At 38.0% G+C, this 23494-nt stretch overlaps 1 protein-coding gene across 1 annotated transcript in view; it reads left to right on the top strand.

The window, feature by feature from the left end:
- The window catches only part of SEMA5A (semaphorin 5A), a 261292-nt gene that overhangs the window by 207499 nt on the left and 30299 nt on the right, over window positions 1–23494 (top strand). Inside the window, exon 16 of the mRNA XM_050891819.1 lies at window positions 14053–14278. Within this exon, the coding sequence (XP_050747776.1) occupies window positions 14053–14278 (226 nt within the window). The remainder of the gene's footprint in view (window positions 1–14052; window positions 14279–23494) is intronic.

Here is a 23494-nt window from a genome sequence, read left to right as displayed (position 1 = left end):
TTGAGAATGTTATTCTCATTTGACTTGAAATACTGAATGATTTACATTTTTTTGAGGTTTAATGTCACTGAATCCTATAAAAAGTAATTTGCATTTTCTGTAATGTTGCATGTCTTTGAGACATGTGAGCAGCTCTATGATTATAGATCCTGTATTCAAGTGTTAGCTAAACACCCTTTGGAACATTCCCACGTACAAAATGAAATGTCTGTTTGCCTCTGAGCAGGATAAAGCCATGCCACCTTGGACTGATTCTTTCCAGGGTCCATGTTTAAAAACCAGAAAATTACCCTCATGCATCTGCCACAGGTTCTTCCAAAGGAAACAACTTTCCATTTTGTAAAATCAGAGATTTCCTTTGTCATCCCCCAGGGGATGACACATTAACTTTTTTCCTTTGTCATGGGATTTAAAAAAGCACTTCCATAATTTTAGGAATATGTTGGTTACATCAGCTACAGCTCAAGGAACAATAGTTTCAAAGTTGTGACTTCTCACAGACCTGTCCAAACATGAAGAGACAGCGATGCAATCTTAGGTGGCAAAACAGTTACAAAAATATTCTTTTGCTTTTATGAAAAGTTAAAAAAAAAAAAGCAAAATAAAAAAGGTTCTGTTCCAAAATAGCATGTATTGAAGCAATTCATCTCAGCAATACTTGATCTTAAGAGTAAGAAAGCAGGGTAATGATGCATGATTTTTGTACACCTTAAACAAATCTTTAGTAAACTTACATGTATTGTTCCTCCTTCCTGAAATCCTTTTAGGCATCTCTCTCATGCCTCTCTACTGGCACACAAATACCTGGGTTGAATCTCTTACGTTTCATATGGCATTGGGATCCTTTTACACAGAGTTTATATATCGTTCAGTGTCTGCAGAGTGATTGCTTTTATAAACCAAGAATTAACTGCACAGCATGTGGGCCTCATCTTCTATACCTCATCACTGCTACTAAAATATTTACTGAAACACCCACACCTTGCTGAGAAGCCACTGTCTTAAGATGTGCTAGAGACTGTGACCAAAACTAAGTCCCACATTATACACATTTTTGAATTATGGAACTAAAAGATAAAAGATACACCATTTCTTGTGCTTTTTTAAAACTGCAACAGTATGAATAGGTGAATTAGTTGGCATTAAAAAAAAAAAATTTGAGCCTTCCCTTTAAGGCTTTGTGAGAATTTTATTCTACAAAGCAAAGATTATTGAAAATTACATTCTGTCATCTTCATTCTTGCCTCTCCCTTGGGATCCTGTCGACTGCTTGCATCCTCACACTTTCATCCCCAAATTCTTGCCGAACACCTGCATTTTCTTATCAGTGAAATTTCTTTAGCTATTGCTGCTTTTATTTTATGTAGTCACATTAACATCTGTCTATGGGTATGCAAACTCAGCTCAGTGTCATTATCTTCTATTTATTATCTTTATTGCTTTTATTCTTTTTTCTTTTTTTTACCCTTTAAGGATTCTTTTTTTAGGATTCTTAAGGAAAGATTAAAAACAAAGCAGACTGCCTGTCCTACCCGTTCTGGACCATTTTCTGCCTTTACTACTCTTACTGGTGTTGCCTTGTCTCTGGGCACCTAGAAGAAAGACTTCTTTTCCCGAGAACTTCTGTATTTTGGTGACAGGTTTGTCTGAGTAGCTTAGATCAGTGGAAAGACAAAAGGATGTCTTACCAGCTTGCCCAAGGCGGGGGGGGGGGGGAACCAACACAAAAATCTTTTGCTATAATTTTCCCTTTCCATATGTGCAACTTTGAGCTGCCTTTGCATCCCTGCCTTGCCTTCCCCAAATGGACTCCTTCTGTGATCTTTCCGTAACTTCCTAATCATCCTGCAGGACAAGACTCTTAAATCGGCCAGCTCCAATAATGTAGTGCTCAGCAAACTTGCCTTCAGAATTTTGTTTGATAAGCCAGAACTCCTTATAAACAGACATTTTGAATTTAAAAGCACAATGTGAATACAAAATACTTCTTATTGTTTTCCTATAAAAAGCAATTTTCAGTCTATAGCTAACACTTTTATTTTCCAGTTGCTAATGTCATTGGCCTGAAAATGCCAAAGAGCTGATGGTATGCTTACCGAGCTGTCAAAACAAAGCCTGTCTTACAAAGCCTACAGTGTAAGTTCAGGGCACCATCCTGACCTTGAGCTGAAATTCAGTCCTGTGAGTTTGACTTGTGTATTCCAGCCGTGTTTACGCAGTTACTGGCAGTAAGTCCTCTGCACGTTGCTAGGAATGTCTGAAATAGAAATCATGCGTTACCCAGCCTTTGCTTTTCCAATAATTTAATGTGGGTTTACATATTGCTTTGATAAGCAAACACAACACTACTACCCAGTGGCAGTCTGCAGCTTCGGCATCCTGAAGGTACTGACCACTGTTAAATTTTCCAATCTCTGGCATGTAACTCAACTCTCATAACTTGTAGCTATTTATGTCCCTTTTCTGGTTTGTTGAAAAGAAGAATTTTGGTAGATGACACTGACTTTTTTTTTTTCCTGCCTAATTTGATCACTGCAGTGTAAATCAATCCTTGCTCATCTCCTTTTTTTCTTCCTCTCATAAATGAGGTTATGTGAATTTTGTGATAAGAAGTGGGGCAAAGCTGGCATGCAGAAATTTGATTTGGGGCAAGACTGAGGTGAACGTAGCTGAGTATAAAGAGAAGCTAAGGATCCTGTGTGTGCATTAAGCAGTAAAGTTCTTCTTTAAGAGCTCTCCTGAGTATTGTGTTAAGAAAAGATATTGTTGTTACACATTCAACTTGTTGAAACTCATAAAATGCTCCATTTGAAATGTGCTTTGATTTAATTTTACCAGGGAGCCATACTCTGTTCCTGGTCAGTTTATTTTCATTACCACAGTATTTTCTTTCCTGTTTTTGTACAATCTGCAATCACTTTCTCCTTCTGTTTTCTTCATTAACCTTCTGGATTGAATGTCTTTGGCAATGCCACCTTTCCCCTATATAGTGCTTAGCCTTTTAGCTGAAACTTCAAACAAGGTGTAAAATAAAAGGGCTTTAATCCTCTCCTAAGGAATTTCCCCAGAGTAGCGGAGCATAGGCTTCAGCAGTTCTGAGCTGAAACACACAGGCTATTGTCAATTAAAACCTGATCTGATTTATGCTAGGGTCATGCCAACTACAGAACAGCTCATATTTGGGGAGATGCAAAGGCAGCACACAGCTCTTCTTTCCTTTTTCTTCCTCATAGTGGAAATAGAGCATAATATGAAGCCAGCAACCAATTAGTACATTTTTTTTTCCAGAAACATCTGTCTTACTAGGAATTGGCTGGAGATCAAAAAAAAAGTGTTTTATTCACAACCGAGAGTTCCAAAAATACAACACAGACAAATTAAACCCTTTGTAAATAAACTTTATATAAACCCAACAATATTTCAAAAGCCAAAAATGAAGAGTGTTGTGTGAGAGAAATTGATTTATAGGGAGTTTTTTAGATTGCCTCAAATTAAATGGAAAATGTGAAACAGTTATTTAAATCAACAGGAGATTCAGTTCTGACATGATTCTGAAAAATGCCAGGCTCCACTGGTAGATGCAAGGGCAGGACTCAGATTTGCCTAAACAGAGACACATGTTGCTTTTTGGGAAGCCATAGAGGATCTGGAACATCTGCATGAAAGTGGAAGATACGTCAGAGGCCATGTGAGAGACCCATGTGCTTTTAGAGCAATTTGGAAGCTAGGTGAGATAACCCACAGCATTTAAAATGGCAACAGAGCCCTGCATTTGGGCAATGGAATGCCATATTAAAGGTACAAGCTTTGAGAAGTTGATATCCACTCATGAGAAAATTATAGACAATTGTATATTTATATTTGCCTGTGCAGTTTCATTGACTGAACATGTTAAGCACAAACCTGTGAAAGTTTGTAGGTAACCTGAACTTACATTTACTATCACAGCTAGAGGCATATTTTTCATTTGTCTGTTTCTGTGTTTCTGCTTTTCAGCTGGGCAACCTGTAAAATTTTATGCTATTATTTGGATTGCCTTTTTATTTTGGTTTTTTTTTTTTTTCCCACATAGCCAGGCACTCTGACAGATAAGTTACACTGACACTTTCTACAGCAATTTAACCAGCTCGCAGTTCAGCTGCCCCCCTTTGCTAGAGGTCGTATTTTCCCATAGTGGAGTTGGCAGAAGCAAATGTGTCGGCATCTCGGTTGCTGTGCTTCCTCATCCAAGTGATAACAAGCTATAACTGAAGATGGTTTTGTGTTTACACATTCAACTGTAGCAGCAGTGATTGAGGTGTGGGCACACATTCACGTCTGTCAGCTCTGCTGTAACTTCTGCCCTGGGGAAAGGCAGATGTCTGTGGTGTGATTGTACTTAAGTGTATTTTAAGTTCAGTTATACTACTGTTTGCTTCAGTGTGCCTGGATCAAGGCCTGAAAAAGAGGTTTATAGCATAACAATTTTTTTTTTAACCTACCTGCTCTACCCATTTTCCACAGGTGCTGTCCACTCTCTTGACATCTAGAAAGAGAAAAATTTTGCTTGAAAAGGATTTGGGGAGTGGGGGTTGTGTTTGGTTTTTCCCCTTTCACTTATTTACAGAAGACTAGTGTGGCCTTTGAGCTAGGAAGATGTGAATGTTCATATACACATTAACTTACCATTCTTGACTTCCCTCCTTGTAAATAATCGGAGCTTCCTAATATTTGGAGTTTCTGGAGATGACAGCGGTCCATCCGGTGCTGGAGAGATCTCTGGCAGCCATATTTTGCCACCTTCATTAGGCTTCCAAATCCATACTCAGATCCCCTACTAAGTGGCTTCATTTTCAGAAGTGCAGACCATACCCTTTCTGCTACTTCATCAGAAGGTGCAGATGATCAAAATCTTTGCACGTATCTTCTTTGTGTGACTAAATCTATTTTCAATGGATTAAAATACTTGCACAATTTAATGCATTTCAACAAGTAGTTCTGCTTTTCACTGCAGCTCCTGGGTTTGGACTGGCAACTCTGAATTAAAGTTGACGGCTCCTCATCTATTCCATTTGTACCATTTCCATCACTTATGCATTTGTCGTTTAGCAGCTGCTCTAACATTTAGAGTGTTTTCTCAGGAGTGGTGACATTATAGGATTTTTTCCCCCAGTGATTTGTGTATCATTTAAGTCATTCTTTGGAATGAAAAATACATTAAGAATATTAAAATAATGAGATTTGCAAAGCAAAACCATACTTCAGCTCTTTCCAACATTAGCTTTCTCAAATTTTCCTTCCATTTTTGTATAAAACACAGTTCATAGCTCTTTATAATTAAAAGGGGGAAAAAAAACCCCAACAAGACAAGCTGCAATTGAGTGCTTGTTGTCTAAATGACTTCACAAGCAGTTAATAATTTCATACTCTCAGGTCTGTTTTGATGTACTGCTGATTAGTAGTTGCATTTTTGCCCTCAGATTTTGAGCTTGAAATGTGAAAGTTCAGCTGAACCTAAAAGATTGTGTAATTGTAGAAAATAAGATTAATGATGATCTATAGGCTGATAAAAGGATTAATTTTAATATGAGGCTGCACTGACAATGTAATAAATGACTATGGATAAATGAATAAGAATCTGAATCTGTCAAAGATTTAGTTCCACTTTTGGTGTTTAAAAATCTGTTGTTGAAGATCATATTTTACAACAAGAATATAGTTTTGTTGTACTCAAAAGAATCTCATTGTTTTTCTAGAAGCCTACATGAAGGAAAACCTACACTGCAGAATAGAAATGAAGGTAATTTATGTGTGATAACAGATTTGCTGTCGTTACAAAGCAGCAGTCTCTAAAATTGACGAGTTGACAGCCTTTTCATGCCTTTTAGACTATTGGATTATCTTCTCACATTCTTACTCTCAGTTAATAAATACTTGGATAGCCATGATTTCCAGCAATTTAAAAAAATACATTTTAAGTTAATAATAACTGTTTCAGCAATTTAAAAGATTTTTGTCAGGAATTATAGGGCCTACGTGAAAAACTTTAAGCTTCTCAGTAAGAGTATGTGAAGCTAATTGCAAACAATTGAGTTATTACAGCAAAGTAAATCACCCCTTATCCGTCTGACTTAATCCGCCTTCTTTTGCATTTGCATTTGTAATGATAAAGCCACATGCACAGATCGTTAGCATGACCTAGCTGAGGAGTAACTCACTAAGCTGCAGCAACTCCCTTGTTTCCAATCAGCTGATCATACCCCCAAAAAGGGAATTTTGAACAACCCCCTTTTCCCCACTTCTGAAGTACTGAGTGATCAGGTAAGCAAAATCGCAGCTCACGGGAAGCTACATTTCTTTCCCCGGTCTTTTCAAATTGCAACTAGTACATTCTTAATTTTAAAGGTAAACTTGAATTTCCTCTCTTTATAATTAAATGTATAAATACAGATTTCAAAGCTGATGTTTACACACTAATTTTAAATGCTGATTTAAATGCTGAAAAGATTAATTTTGATTCATGTATGAATAACACATCATTTACCTTTAATGATGTTTATATTTCACCATCTACTTGTCATGTTGTTGCTCGGATTTGGAGGTCATGTCTTTCCTACTGCAGTTGAGGCCTTCACTACGTGGCTACATAGTGCCTACTTAACTGAAATCACTTTTGAGTCAGATTTGGCAAATCCATGCAGTCATTTATAAGTGGACAATCCCTTCAGCCTTATGGCCTTGATTATTTATGGTCCTATGTGTTCTGTTTGAACACTGAATCCTTAGTCCTTTGACAGGCACCTCTGGGCTTATCAAATTTTAGTGGGTTCAAGTGGTGATGTCCCCAGCTTCTCATCCCCCCACTTCTGGAGGTTCCCACCCCACAGTGGAGCTGCTAGAACAGGAGGCATGTTTATGCTGTGCCAGATCATAATGCTGCATAAAAAACCACAGATAAGGGGGCATTTGCAATAAGAACTGGAGCAGATGAGTCCCGAACACCTATCTCCTAAACAGTAACTTACCTGCAAAACAGTAATTTTTGGTAGAAGGATGGGACACACTCTTAGTAACTCTGAATGCATAAACAACTTAATCAGCTTCCTTTACTAGATGGACCCCCTCCCCCTGTCCAGGGTTCTTTTAAGCCAATATAATAATTTTGAGGACCTGGACTATTATTTATCAATGTTTGGGACTGGCAATTAAGTATCTTTGACGACTAAGTAATGGCAAGTCCCTAATAATTACACGACTGACAAAACTGCTTAGACGCTTAGAATTAGTGGTGTACACAAATGCAGAAAAGCACATAATTGCATGAATGTGGTAAAAATCATGAAAGTAAAATTTGTTACCTAAAAAACCCTAAGTCGCAGGAAACCTGCTTGCTATGTTCTTGCGTGTAGCTGAATATGTGATCCTTTAGAGCACATTCCACAGCTCGTCCATTTTGTGAGATGTTTCATAGACCATGGGCAGAGTAAAAGGGAAGGAGGAACGAGAGGAAGAATTTTCTGTTTAGGCCGTATATTTTTAGAGGCATTCCTTGTTTCCTAACTGTTAACAGTGCATTCAATATCTTCAGTGCCCCAAGAGTGAAAGGAAGAGGGTAATTTACAGGAGGCTTATGTCATTGTGGGCAAAATGTAGAAGGTATTGTTAATCAAAAGAAAATCTATGGTTAACTTAGTAAGAGAAGCCTAGACTTCAAAGTAAATCCATATTCAAAAAGGAACTGGGTGACCAAACAAAATATTAATTCTCCTTGTGGATGACAAACACATCTCTGGAAATGAGGTGAGTGTCCAGTAAAAACAAACATGCAGTCTCCAGTTTCAGCCTATTCAAGACACTGAATTCTGAATAGTTATTGGACATGCAGGCAAGTGCCCGAAGAGACATCTGTAACCAAAATGCAAATCTATTTCACTGAAACACATTACATTTTAAGTATACTTCATTCTTAGTTTGAAAACTGACAGCAAATTCCACTAGTCAGTTCTTTGACTGGTTTTGAGATGTTTTCTAATATTAAGAACATACAGGCACTGAGAATGTTTTTGGTTTTTTTTTTCCATTTTAGAGTTCAAGTTCGCATAGTGACTATAGCTTGGGACCCATTCCTGCCTTAGCAGTTTGGGAAGGACGGCATGGTTGCAGTCCCCTGGTCTTGAGTTGCAACTCGCTAAGGGGTTTAAAACTGTCAGACTGCAGATCTGCTGCCTAGCATAGCAGGAAGCTAGGCTCCAAATCGTTGTAGTTACAGCATTACTGTTGTTATCCCGCTGCCTGAAAGCTTTAATGATGAACCAGGATCCCATTATACAAAGGCCTGCAAAGAGGCAGTCCAAAATGGCTTCTCCTCCAGGGAGCTCATAGTCTGACCGTGCAAGTGTTAAATGAGTGTGGAGATTCAAGTAAGGGCGCTGTGTTAGCAGGCTGCTCTGTACACGGGGTATAGAAGTGGGCTCCTCTAGCAGTAGCACTGGGATGACACCAGGGATGCTTGAAGGATTAGTACAAATTGAGCTGTCAGCAGGCAGACTTGCTGCTGTGGATTTACTGTGGTTTTACTACTTTTCATTTCTCCATGAGAAGTGTGCAAAAATACACTAAGTTCTTGATGTGTTCAGTTATTTAAAAAAAGCAAACCAAAACCAATTTACAAATCTTGACAAATTTGTCCTGTTCTGTATCACATAACAATTTCATTATTTCATTTGCTAGGTACATTTGAGTAGGGTGGTTAATTGTAATGCAGGTCCATAAATGGATTAGGTTTGGAAGAATCCAAATTAACTACTATGCCTCTTTCTATACTTTTTAAAAATCTCTGTCAGAATAAAGAGGATTTTTCTTCCTTAGACATTTCTAGTTTCATTTTGAATATGAGTTAATTACAAATATCATGCTTTAAAATGAACTATTACACTATTAGGAATTGTCATGCATATGAAATACATGTTTATCACTCTAAATGGTTCTCAGGTGCCAATGTAAATGTGAGCATCCGAGAAGCAGTACTTAAGAATAAAAACTGCACTTCCTTGATGCAACCAAGTCGTTCTGCTTGCTGAGATGGAGCTGAAGGTGCTCCTACTAACCCTGTCCCTTTGAGATATTCAGTTAAGCTACTCACCATTAAATGATTTAATTTTTTGTAACAATTTCCTTCACAAAAGTTTGACTAATTTGACATAAAATGTAGCTTTTGAGCACGGAATTACGCAAATGGCTGGTAGAGAAGTATGAGGAAAGTGGTAGCTTTCTTCACTCTGGTTTTATGAAGAGATGATGAAAGTAGGAACTTTCCTTGTCTAAATAAAATGAATTATGTTGAACATAGGAAGGATTTGAGTACCGAACTGTCCCAGTCTGATGACCTGCCCAACAAGCCCTGAACTCCTTTAGGGAAAATGGTTCCAAATCCAACATTTAATTCCTTTTAAGTTCCCCTTTACATCAGTGGAAGTTTTTCCAATTCTTTTGTTTAAAATATACAAAACTGGAACAAAAAGTTGTGCTCAGTCAGTATTTGCAGCCAAAAAAGAAATCCATTCACTTCAGAAGAAACCTGTTCCTTTTGCATAAGGTAAAATGATTTTCCTCCCTCTATCCATCAAAATATTTTTAAAAACCTGTTATGAACACAACCTACCTACACTTACCTCACAGCACTACAGGATTGCATCTGTGCTCAGCAATCGTCTCTAAAGTCCTGGTTCCACTGGAATCAATAGAACTACTCCCATTGATGTCAACTGAAGCTAAAATATTGCCTATAAACTAGGATATAGATGTGCCTTTGCATCATTAAAATACATATGAGGTGGAGTTTGGCAGCCACTGTCTCAGTTCCTCTCAACAGCCCTATTGAAACAGAATGCTTCACTGCTTTTCTAGTTCTTTCTTACCACTGTTTTGCTGAGATGAGACCTCAGTGTTTCATCTGAGACTTTTATTCCACTATGTGGTTGCTTTATTATTGTATCCATGACTCTAGCTGGTCGAATTGCTTTGGAGAGGCCATATTCCTGGAATCCTACTTGAGTAGATTGGTCAAGCGTTGGACAGGGTGAGAAGAGGAGGATAATCCAAGCAGAGGTAGCAGTTTCCATATTCCCAGTCCCTGACAAATCCTTCCAGTCAGACTATGTCTTCATGCTAGCAGCACTAAATGTACCCATGTGTGATCTGAATTGCACCTTTTCTCTCCCCTCCCTTACTTACTTCCAAATCTGAGACCATTCAGAGCAAGATCATTGTTCTGCTTATACTGGAGTTCTGTAGTGTCAGATCACATCAATGCTTTCAAGCATCATGTGATTTTCGATTCCTCTGTGGCAGATGCGGTAGTTAATAGAGCAGTGCAGCACTCACTGTCTGTGAGAGAAGCCAGCAGGCTCTGCCAGGTTATTATTAGTGCCAGAACCTCATGGTGTCATCCATCCTTGGGATTTTCCTCTGAATTTTCTCAAAGAGAGATTATTCACTGCTGTAAATATTTTCTGGGTAAACTACATGTACTTTAGTTTCCCCTGCCATTCTGAGCCTTTCATGGGTATTATCCAGTGGTTGAACAGACAGGCATGACAGCAGACAAACTTTTTTGTAAGCTATGCACCAAGCAAGAAGAAAGGAAAAACTAACAAATGGTCTCAACAGATACTCTTAGGGAACATCTTTCTTTTCTGGCTCATGGAACAACATATGAGTATACCCTCTGTTAGGGTGTGTGAAGGGACTACACATCCTGAAGCACACTGATTACTGGTAGTCTATCTTTCTAGAAATGAGTGAGCTGATGTGTTCATCTCAGATGTGTGTAAGCAAAGCAACATTCAATACATTGCTACTAAATTAACTTCTTCCTCTATTGCCTGTTTTTATTTGACAGAGTTCATTGCATATCTCACACATTCTGCTTTACATGACCCTCACCTGTCTACACCATGTCCAGTAAAGAAAGACCTCACATTTCTAGCAGCTTTTATTTTTGATTGAAAAATATCAATACAAAAATCAACAGCAAATGAGGAACTGAAACTTTTAGACTAGTGTGACTGTCTTGAAATGAAAATTGTAGTAGCTGCTATACTGATTGAATTATTCCTGCTTATATGCTACTAGAAAAGAGCTTGTGTTTCAAGATGTTTGAACGTGATACAGCACTTCTCCCAGACTGTCACTGAATTTTTCCAAGGCATTTGCCTTTGCAACAGAAAATACTTTGATTTGGAAAACAGAATATATGGCAAATGTTAAATTAATTAAAAGCTGGCTCACTGACAGATTGAAAAATGTGGTGTTAATGGACAGATATAAATGACTGGGATGTGTCTAGCAGGGTCTGCCTGGAATCAGTTCTTGGGTCAATAGCACTTAACATTTTTATCAACAGTCTAGACAGTGATATAAGACATCTTCAGTAAAGCTTGACCATGACAGAGATTGTTGAGGTAGTAAATAATATGCTAGGTAATTGCAGAAGCTAATAAAACGTATTTTAATATTGCCAAACACCAGCCTCTTGTGTGGGATAGGAAACTATAGGTACTTGTAAAGCTGTGATTTAGAGAAGGACAGGTTATCAAAGATAATTGTGTCTGCTTAAGCTCTTTGTGCAATGCTGTGGAAGGAAGAAGCAGTAATGCAATAATGTATGTATTAAAGTCAGACTGTCAAGTGGAACAGGGTCATGATTGCCTCTGCATGCTGTATTGATAAGACTGCTTCTAGAGTGCCAAGTCAAATTTTGGTGTCCAGTCTTGAGGAAAATAAGGAAATAGGACAAAAGAAGACATAGGGATGCACAGGACCTGGAGATCAGGTTTTAAATCCTATGTAGCTTTAAGAAGTTCAGCTTAGTTTATCATTATTTATGGGTACTTGGGCATGAAAAATTTGTTTGTAGGTTTGGGACAAGGAACACGTTCAGTATCGTTGATAAAGGCGCAGCAAAATTCAGTGACTGGAAAATTAAATTAAGGGGAGAATGCAGCCTTGAATTAACTTGCAATTTATTCGCTTTGAGGATTACTAAATAATGGAACAGCTGATGTGGGGAGGTGATAGACTCATCAATGCTAGACATCTTTAAAAAAAAAAAAGAGGGAAAGACAAAGTGCTCTTGCTAAAAGGTGTACTGTAATCCAGGTGCTGGAGCGGACTGCACGTTGGAGGTGAATAGCCAGTTGGGATAGCAAGCAGGGTGGTTCTGGCTGTTGCTGGGATCTCTTAATTTTATGATTTCCTTTTTGCAGTTTATGTGCTGCGAGGAGAACAGTCATAGACGTTCTGTCCTCAGTCTAAAACATACGTGATTTAAACAGTTGCCTAGAGGAGTCATGAAGAAATTACTTCCTCTGCTGTACACAGGACCAGATAGTTTGCTTGTTCTTTGCTGTCTTCTGATCCAGAAACCAGTCAAGGCTGAAACTCAGATCCCGGAAAGGTTGATCCAGTCCTCTGTGCTCTAAAGAGATCCTCTTTCATAGATGGTCCCTGAGGATGACTCATGTGGTCACCGTTGTGGTGATCACCAGGTTTTAAGGTGGGAAGGGACTTTGCACAGCCTTGAGGAGTGAACAGGAGTAGTCCAGCTGAAGTCTTTGGGCTAAGAGCTCTTTCTTGCCTGAAGTACCACAAAACTATGAAACCGGGAAGTTTGTCACAAGTCCACCTGGCCTCAGAACATGAGAGTCTAAAACATAGCGCTGGGTTCTCCGGTGCCTTGCTGTGTTAGTGGGGCAGGGGTTTCTGGGGAATAATTTTTTTTCCAACTCTAATAGATGGAAAAATTAGAAAAGCTTTCAGACAAAGAAGCTTCTTTTAGATCTGAAATAGCAACACAGCCTTTAAACCAAAATATAGGTTGAGAGCAATTGCTCTCAGCCTAATTGGATATGTTAGTAAGTTAGACCATCTGAGAGAAGAGGTAGTGGACTGAGAAAAGTATGAGATAAAAAGGCTGTTATCACCATGGGAAAAAGAGGAGCAGGTAATCTATTGCTTGTTGGAACACGGTGGCATCAGCTGAGGTAGGAGTTATGGAAGAAGGAGGTTGTACTATGTGATAAAACGATTATTTCTGTTGTGTCCATATTTTTTAGTATTTAGTGGAATCACAGACTTTAGTAGGCTCCTTTTCAGAAGGTACCCTCCACTGAGTATCTCTCTAAGAGGTCAGAGGTAGAGACATCATTTAAAAATTGTCCTACTGATGCCTATTTCTTTTTGTCTTTAATAATTTGTCAGTGTGAATTCATTCTGATATTTAATGGTTGTTTAATTTCATCCATATAGTTTACAAAGCACTTGCATCAGATGAAGCATATTGTGCTCTGGGAAATGAATGGGCAGGACCTACAGATCTTGATGATACTCGTCAGAAGATGTATATTGTGGGGCTTGAGAATGTTGGCAATTCTGCATGTGTTTCTTAGGTGTGGTCTGTTCCCTTTGGTGCATGTCAGTCCACAGGGAATTTGCTTCTGATGATAGGTTTAGCAATGCTGGAGCTATGGGTGACATGCACCTCAGGGAGTCAGATTCTGTAATAGAAAACATTTTTTGTCCGTTGTCCCCTTGTAATACATAAGCAACATACAAAATGGACAGTGGTTTGCTTATTCATATGCTACTAGATTTTACCAAGGAATTATTTGCTGGTTTGTGTCTTGTACTTGCAGTTTATCAGAATTCCTCTTAATTAAAAGCTTTAACATATTTAGCTGCACCTTATTTGAGGCTATTAATTTATAAAGGATGTACTTTATCATGGTACTTATAGTGTTCAGCTTACTGTTTTTATGGATGTAATAGATCTAATTTGTACTGGTATATTATTGCTTTTAGCAGTGTGATACTGTGCTTACCTAGAAGCAGAAAAAATCACTTTCGGTTTGAGATTGGAATTAAAAGTTTATTGATGATCACTGCTATTGGAAATGCTGGAAAAAATATCAGAGGCTTTTTTATTGGTTGGCTTTTTGTCTGTTTTGAGGATTTGTGGGGTTTTTTTTAAAGTCATATTTAATGATTATATTCATTATGACCATTTTCTTTCAGGAATATCAGCCTTGTAACACCAATGCCTGTCCAGAGTTAAAAAAGACAACTCCTTGGACACCTTGGACCCCAGTCAATATTTCAGACAACGGTGGCCACTATGAACAACGTTTCCGATACACCTGCAAAGCGCGCTTGCCTGACCCAAATTTGCTAGAGGTGGGAAGGCAAAGGATTGAAATGCGTTATTGTTCCAGCGATGGCACCAGTGGATGCTCGACAGATGGTAAGCAAAGCTAAAGTGGCTGCACGATGCCTCCTGCTAGCAAGGTGTCTGCAGTTCCATTTTCAGCACAGAGAGGAAGTTTTTGCTTGCTGGTGTTTTGCGTAACAGAACTGATAATGAAAAGGAGGACCTAGTGATCACAACGGGGAATCTAGCTTGTATTTCTTCTGGACGTAGCTTCATCATTCAGACTAATCAAGTGTCTTTTACCACTGATTATGAGATTTGCCAGGTTATTTTAATATTCTTTATAATAATCTGTGAGCCATGACATGGCAGCCCAGTTCTTGGAGGATTCTGTCACCTCCTTATACTCTCTCGGGTTTTTACTGGGGGAGAGTTTGTGCAACATTAATGTATTTGATAAATATTTAGCTAGAATATGTAGTATTGATGCTGAGAAGAAGTTTTTGCTCAGTAATTCTAAAGTAAAAACTGTAAGATTCCTGCAGGTATTTAACTAAATAAGGAGTTTATGAACTGTATAATTTCTGTTATAAAAGTTTATGTTATGCTATTGCTAGCAATTTAAAGTTCTGTTTATTTCTGAGATGGAAAACTGAACTCCTTCAAAATCTTTTCAACTTTAGATGACTTTAAATTGGAATTATTTTATTCCAGAATTTTGTTCTTTCCCTATCAGTAATACACAGTTTTGAAAAAGTGTTATGTGTATATATATAAAAAATAAAAACGAGGAGAACTTCTGACAGTCACTTTAATTTTATTAATATATTTCATTAATTATCCAGTTTTAATTATATATCAGTGTTTCTTTTGAAGTATTATATTTTAGTTATATAATCTAAGGAAATACTGTTTTTTAATTATTATATTTTAATATTTATAGACCTGCTTTCCACTTACATAGCCTTTTGTATCTTCACAACACCCAGGTTAGCTGAAAAAATGTATAACTGAAGGCATTTGGCTTATCTAAGGCCATAAAGAGAGAATGGTTTCTGAGTCCTTGGGCTTTCTAATTCTCAATATTTTTTTCAGACAGACTAACTATTGTGAAAATCAGTGTGAAGCATTTCCTGCCTGTATTGGGTTTACGTGGCAAGGTTTTGGTAGCGGGCGGCGCTGCAGGGGTGGCTTCTGTGAGAAGATGCCAGAAGCTTCCCCTATGCCCTTCATCCTGTGTAAAACCTTCATTGATTCACTTGACATCTGTGCCTCTTTGGAGGGGGCAGGATGTTAGTAATTTTTTAGAGAAATACATAGTAGTGAACTGCGTGAAATAATAAAACAAAACCCATGGTACTCTAGATGAGACTTAGTTTCACACTCTATGTCATTCCCATTTCAGGTAATCTACAGTCTCCAATGTTTATTTTTTGGGTCTGGATAGCAAGGCAGATTTTGGCATGGAGCACCTCTTATAACGAGTGTTTCTGCTATTCTCCTGTTTTCATCCAAATTAAGTTTCAAACTAGCATTTAGCAAGGATTTTGCTCTGCTAGGACTGGTGTATGACCTACCTTTCTTGTCCTAAATAAGACTTTTGGGTGGTGGTGCTGCTTTTTGCTGTCTTCCAGCACTTAGACATTTATGACACCTTTTTAAAATTTCATGAGATTAAATGAGAAAGAGAATATTTTTCCCACCAGATAGTACAGCATTAGGAGAGTTATCACAACAACTACGGATCTACAACAGTAGATCTACAGAAGAATCTAGGTATATTCTTGTCTGACAGCTGAGATGTCAGCACTTAAGAATGGAGTATACGAAAGCCAACACACTACTAAGAGAGCAGGTTAGTAGGACAAACCAGTGCAAGAGCCAGTTTGTCCTGGATCACATTGCTGCAAGAAAATGAAGCATGGAGACACCTTTCTCAGCTCTGAAGTCATGATCATAAGTCCTCTCCTGGAGTTGGATGCATAAGCTGACTTTTTCTTACAGAATATAGTCAGAAGTAACAGTGCCTACGTTTTGTTAAGTAAAGCATTCAGGCAGAGTGCAAGAGACGAGGGTGTGGGTTCAGGTGCATTCTTTGCCCGATTAGCTTGAAGATTTTTCTTTCACTTCTGAACATCAGATTCCTGAATTTCCTGGTGTTGTAGCTTATTTGTTGCATCTTGCTGAAGCTGCTGCTTTGCTTCATTTGGGAATAATTAATAATTGGACCAATGTATGGAAGTGACCCTGTTGCATAGTAATTGAAATGTTCATCTGGGAGAAGGATTTTTGCTGACTAATCCCAAAACTACTGAATATTTAAATACTTTATATTGAGTAGTCAACAGGGCAGAAACTATTATACATCTGTCCATTCTTCCTAGTGAGTGCCCTCATAACTTTGTCATTAATTCGTGCTCATTCTTTGACTCTTTTTGGCCAGTGAGTCTTTAATTATTCTGTAATGAAAGATCAAACCCAATTGGTGTTCCAAGTGGCTGCATTAACCAATATGTTTCTGGTGAAAAGAGTTACTGTTATGTCTCCTTTAGCTACATTTTATTTTGAGCCTGTTTGCTTAGGCGTTTTCTGATTATGAATGTCAGAACAGTATGGAGTGGAACATTTGCGGGAGGGCACTGTTTTGATTTGCTGATGTGATGAAACTTACTGACTGCCTCTAAACTGCAGGATTCAGGAGCACTTTCCTGCTCCCAGGTTTGGATTTGAGTCAACACACCACCCTTCTACTGCTCCTTGATTTCATGGCAAGAAAATACATGAATAAGAGTCATGTAGTGTAGCTATAGCTTTTGGAACAGAAGGATCTCATGAGAATGGGAAATCATGAATTTTGGCAGACACCTTCACAATTTCTGGCTAGATAGCAAGGAAACATCATAACTTACTTCCACCTGACCAGAGCCTGGATACTGTGAAACATTCTTTTCATTATCTCCATATTGAACTGTAGCAGTTTGCTGGCTCTTATAGAAAGATTAATACTGGTACAGCATGCTTGGCATACCTCATTACCAAAGATGTGTTCTGCAAAGATCAGTTCTCTGTTCTTTGCAGAAGAGAGCCATTTGTTAGAAATTTTCTCATTGCCTATAATCTCCCACTGTGCAACTATAGTCATGCCATGTTAAACAGAGTCATGTTTCACTGTCAGATGCTAGCAAAGCAAACTTTCTTTGCAGTCTGAGCTTAGAGGTAGAACTTCTTGCCAGAAACCCACTAGACTCCTCCTGAGTGTGGTAAGATTTCTATCTCAGTCAACCAAGCAGTAGCATCTGCACACTGTATTCATGCTTTTCTGATTTGAAGTTTGATTAAGAGGAAAGAAAAATACATTTTGTTCTCTGCCTCTGGGTTTTCATATAGTGCTCAGATAGGAAAGGGACAGCTATTTCAAATAAACTGAGAGAGATTGTGTACATTGTTGCACATCTTAATGCAAATGTATGTACAGTGCAGCATTAAAAGTCTAGAAATTGCATCACCACAGGCTTTAATGTGTGCTTATGAAAAGTATTAAATATCTACATTAAACATACTAGCTGACTCTCTGTAGGATTATCTGATATATAAGCACTATGAATTGTATTGAAAACATGAGTGTTTAATCCAGGGATAAAAATTTCACAAGGTATGAGGTTACCTGATTTTTCCAGGTTGAATTTATCTCACTTAACTCTAGACTCCATTGTAGTCTGCAAAGACAGCTAGCCCCCCTGAGGAATGAGGGATCCATATGAAGATAAGCATCTGATATAATGGGCACAAAACACCCTCTAGAGGTACCACTTTCTTTCCATGGTGTATACAAAGGAAACAGCAATGATAATCTTAGACAAGACACTTGAATTTGACATGGCCAAAGTTAGATGAGGTTAGCTCCCAAAATACCTTCAGAAAACAATTAAACAAAGACAACCCTTCTAATTTCAGTCAAACAGTCGGAAAGAGTCTTTTATTTGCTTTTTTCCTTTTTTTAAATTTTTTTTTTTTTGAGGGTGGGGAGGTAGGAAGGGAAAATAAAATCTGAAGAAAAGTCACAAATTCCTTAAAGGAGAAAAAGGCACCTGGAAACCTGAACTTAGATTCCCGGTTGTCACTGCTTTCTCTATGCCAAACTTAAAACAATAGTTATTTTTGAAGGCAGGATGTAATTTTGTCTGAAATACTGTTTTAGTGGCCATGATCTCTTGTGAAGAGATTGATTAAATCCTAGTGTTACCCACAGGAAATCTATAGTGCATTCAGAATTTAGTACAGAATAAAACAGGTGCTGATAATCAGTAATGTCCTGTAGTCAGGAGGAGTACATATTGAGATGTTATCTCTTATACTGTTTTATTGAAGCTAAACTGTGGTATTCTGAGATAAGAACAAAATGAATTGTGGAAGTTAGAACTGAATCTGATGACAAATTCAGGTTTGATTGACAAACAACAAGTCTTCAGTGGAACTTTGGGATTAAATATTTAAACACAGAAGAGCTAGGTACAAGAAACAAAGTTCTCATGGTAACATAACATCCTCCGTCTGCATACTGTTTGGTTTTTTTTAAATATGTTATCTTTGCATTTCATTAATGTTTGTCATTGCATTTTACCATTTAATTTTTACTAAGTAAGTTTTGAAGGTCTATAAGGTTTTTATAAGTTATAGGTATATAGACCTGAAGGTATGAGTTTTATGCTTCAATGATATTGTCAAATACTTGCGGAATATCTTCAGAAAGTGACAACAGTGAAACAATCTTTGCTTATCCTTGTTACCTGCTGCACTTTAAACAGTGTTTCATGCTGTCATTTAGAAATAATTCAGGATACTTGAATTTTGGCTCCAGATCATCTTTTCCCAAGGTCATGAACCTAGACTACTTGGATAATTGAATTTTCTGTGTTAGGTTTGAACAGGAGGACATAAGGCATAAATCAGTCAAGCAATATAATTTATCAAGTGTCACTGCTACTTCTCTCTTATTTAGAGCTGTATTCCTTAGCTACAGGCTAGACTAGAGAATTATTAGAAATATACATGCTTTATTAGAGCATTGCTTTTAAGGCAAATTAATTGAACTCAGCTGGGAATGTTGTAGCCTTCAAGAAGAATCAGGCCAATCAAAGTCTCACTGTAGGCTTTTGCAAAGGCAGATTTTTTCCTCTGTACTACTCAGGGCAGGTGACTTTCATGTTAACGTGTCTCTGAACTGGATTAATTTCTTATGGAATTATAAGACTATTTCAATTCAACCAAAAAGCTTTTAAAATTACTTAGAAATTATCAAATCATCTTGGTTTAGATCAGAATTATGTAACTTACTTAGAAAGTTTTTTTCTGTTATACGTGCTTGCTAAGTATAATGGAACAAGTAAGTTAGCAGTGAAGCAGTACTAATTTCTGTGTAATTTTACTCATATTGAACAAAGCATAAGCACTTAAAATGAGACAGTAGTCTTCTGTTTAGATGTCAGTTCATATCTTCTGTCTTCCCTGGTCTTAGAAGTTGATGGTTATTTTGTCCACAAAATCCCTGTGATTGCTTTTACTGAAGTCTTTGCAGTACTTGTTGTTACTTGTGGAAATTTTTGCTTTAGGGAAGCACAGCTGCCTGTTTAAAATTGTACTGGGATTAAGTACTTAAATTCCCTTTTCTAGCCTCAGTGTGCAGCAGTTTATTAATTGAGTATGACTTCTAAACAACTGAAAATAAGTCTGTTGGTAAACTGCAAGCAGAATTCATACATTCTAGTCACTCACAGGGCTTTAAGTCAGTCATAGGCTTTCTGAAAATGATTTAGTTTAAAACATTTGAATGATGAACCTGTCATAAAGGCCAGATCTGGATTTGATTCACAGCTGTTCTGTCTGTCTTGGGAAAACTATTCATTAGTTCACTGATGATGCTATGACTGATCATTCTTTTTGCAGATTTCACAACTATTTCTGTAGATAGGCTTTAAATAAGGAGAGCTTAGGTGTTGTTTTAGCAACTAGACTTTTGCTGTTACCAAGCCAAGGCCATTGGCCCTTGCATTCTGTTTTAGCCAGGTATTTTCATCTTGGGGGCAATAAGCTGAGAAATACAGAAAGCTTAATGTTGTTTTCCGTTGGGTGGCACAATCTGGTCCCTGTTCTTGGAGGTGGATGTGGAACAATCAGAACGTGACCCAAATCGCAAACAGAGGTAGCAAGCAAGAAAACCACAGTTTAATGAGAAAAGTAGGAGTTTACATAGTTTCATGCCACTTGATCTGAAAGATTACAATGCTTTTATATTTATACCTTCTCCTATCAAATTTGATGTAAACTGTGATACCAATAGGACTCAGTTCTGTATAGCCACTTACTTTCTGAAGAAGTTTTTTGTGAAGAAATTCTACAGTGTAATCTTTTGGTTAGTTTTGCATTACCCCCCCTGCCCCCCATCCCTGCCATCACTTCAATTAATAAACAGGACTTCTTAGCTGAAGGACTCAATGATTCTTATTCTCCATCCTTTTTCCATAGCTTAAGAAGTTACTACACATCAGTTGGCCAAAGAAAGAAAGGGGTGGTTGGACTTTCCATTTGCAACAGAGTCTTTGCATGGACAGTTACAAGAGCTCTGCAGACATGTAATAGTTAGACCATGAGTCTTCTTTTTTATATGTATATTTATATATATGTGTATATATGGGTGTATGCGTGTATGTATTTATAATATATGCATATGTATAAGCACGTATTTGTGTGTCTGTATGTAGATGTGCACATGATTTATTGGATTGTCCTCATGCTGGTATTATGCTAGGCAAATTCACCCTACAGTTTCATACTCCATATTGGCTTTTCAAAATAGCATGTGAAAGTATCAATATTCTAATACTAAACACTTGTTAGGGGATGCCTTTATTAAGTATTAGCTATATAGGATATTTAACAACTTTTATTTAAAAGAGCCTGCATGATCTGAGTTGTAATACAGTGAAAATGCCTCAGAAACACAAGGTCCTGAAACTGAAGGGGTTTGTTACAGAATGCTGTCTCATTACTTTAACTTTCAACTATGTAACTATGTCTTCTTTTCTCTCAGATTTCTTCTCTAGTATCTATCTATTTTGTATTGTACCTGCTGCTATGTTTATATCCAATCATTTTGTTCAGGTCACACTTTTTTTTGCGTTGTCCAGGAAGGAGATACTTACAGTTTTTGTAGAAATGCAGAGGCTGCATTGATGGGATACTTACACAGAGTGAGTTTTCTGTCACTGCCAAAGATGCTCTGTAGAGTTTCGTGTTCAGAGAGGCAGGCATTCTGTGCCTTGCCATCTTCTGAAAGAGATAATCTTTCTTACTCTCTTTCTTAATGTATCTGAAAGAGAGGACCACCTGCTTAGTTTCTCTCCCCACATCTGCAGAGTCCTAAACTCTTAGGATACTCAAGAAAGGTCCTTAGAATAATCTATAAAACAGATTTATCATCCATCTGTTCACAATGTTCTCCTTTTACAAGAAGTTGCAAGTAACTTCTGAATACAATCAGCAAATGAGATTTTAGGTGGGGAAAGTATGACTATGCAAGAATAATAGGAAAAAAGTCATGTCTTGAATAATCAGTCAAATCTCCTCCTTAATAGAGGAAATGGATCATGTTTACTTTTCATAAGAGTCCAGGTAAAAGTAAAGCAGGTGTTGAGAGTTAACTATTTCTACTTTTTTTTTTTTTTTCCCCATTGTACTTAAATATCACTGAATTGTTTAGGTTGGAAGGGACCTCTTGAGATCATCTAGTCCAATCCCCCTGCTCGATCAGAGTCACCTAGTACTGGTTGCTCAGGACCTTGTAAAGTCGAGTTTTGAATATCTTCACAGATGGAGACTACACAACCTCTAAGGGCAACCTGTTCCAGTTTTTCACCACACTTACAGTAAAAAGGTGGTTTTTTGTGTTCAGATGGAATTTTGTGTGTTTTAATTTGTGCCCATTGCCTCTTGTCCTGTTGGTGGGTACTACTGAGAACAGCCTGGATCCCTCTTCTTTATTCCCCCCATCAGGTATTTATACACATTGATGAGATCCCCCTGAGCCTTCTCTTCTCCAGGTTGAACAGTCCCAGCTCTCTCAGCCTCTTCTTATATGAAAGATGCTCCAGGCCCTTAATCATCCTTTGGTCCTGCCCTGGATTTGGTTCAGTAAGTCCATATCTTTCTTGTACTGGGGAGCCCAGAACTGGGCCCAGCACTCCAGATGGGATCTCACCAGTGCTGAGTAGAAGGGAAGGATCACCTCCCTTGACCTACTGGCAAGGCTCTTCCCAGTGCAGCCCAGGAAGCTGTTGGCCTTCTTTGCCACAAGGGCACATTGCTGGCTCACAGTCAGCTTGCTGTCCACCAGGACCCCAAGATCCTTCTCTGCAGAGCTGCTTTCTGGATGGTTGGCCTCAAACTACTGTTGCATGAAGTTGTTCCTCCCCAGATGCAAGACTGCATTTCACTTTGTTGAACTCCATGAGGTTCCTCTCTGCCTAGTCGAAGTGCGACACAACCCTCTGGTGTATCAGCCACTCTTCCCAGTTTTGTGTCATCAGCAAACTTGTCCAGATCATTAATGACGGTGCTAAACAGGATTGGACCCAGTGCTGACCCCTGGCATACATCACTAGTGACTTTTCTGCAGCTGGACTTTGTATGACTGATCACAACCCCCTGGGCCCAGTTGTTCAGCCAGTTTTCAATCCATTGCACTGTCCACTTATCTAGTCCGTACTTTGTTGACTTGTCTATCAGGAAGTTACGGGAGTCAGTGTCAAAACCCTTACTAAAGTTGAGATAAGTAACATCCACTGTTCTCCCCTCATCCGTGAACCTAGTCACCTCATTGTAGAAGGCTATAAGGTTGTTCAAGGAATATATAGTACTGTATTTCCAGAATGTAAACAGATCTTATTTTTAATGTCATTAGTGTCATAATGTTAATTTTTTACTGTGCAGTTTCTGTCTGAAAAGAAAATTCTAAAAGCCCCTCTATGAACACTGTATGAATTGCTGTAAAACTGTGAAAAGACTGCTCCTTGTAATAAATTTTTTAATGCTTTGGAAAGAAGAAAACACAGAGGAATACTTGCTGCAGACCAAACTCCACACTGAAAAGATTCTTTAGAATATTCTTCTGTTTCAGAGCTAAAGTACCTGAGAGCTTTCCCTTAGAAGATTCCTCTTCCCACTCCCGAATTTAAATCACAAGAAATCTAATATCATAATAGCAAATAAGGTCACACATTTTCCTTAGGACTGAAAAAGCTACACCTGTCGTGC

Source organism: Gymnogyps californianus, chromosome 2 (assembly GCF_018139145.2).
Source record: "Gymnogyps californianus isolate 813 chromosome 2, ASM1813914v2, whole genome shotgun sequence".
Taxonomy (NCBI): Eukaryota; Metazoa; Chordata; class Aves; order Accipitriformes; family Cathartidae; genus Gymnogyps; species Gymnogyps californianus.
Note: the sequence above shows the minus strand (reverse complement) of the source record. Positions and strands in the feature narration are given on the sequence as shown.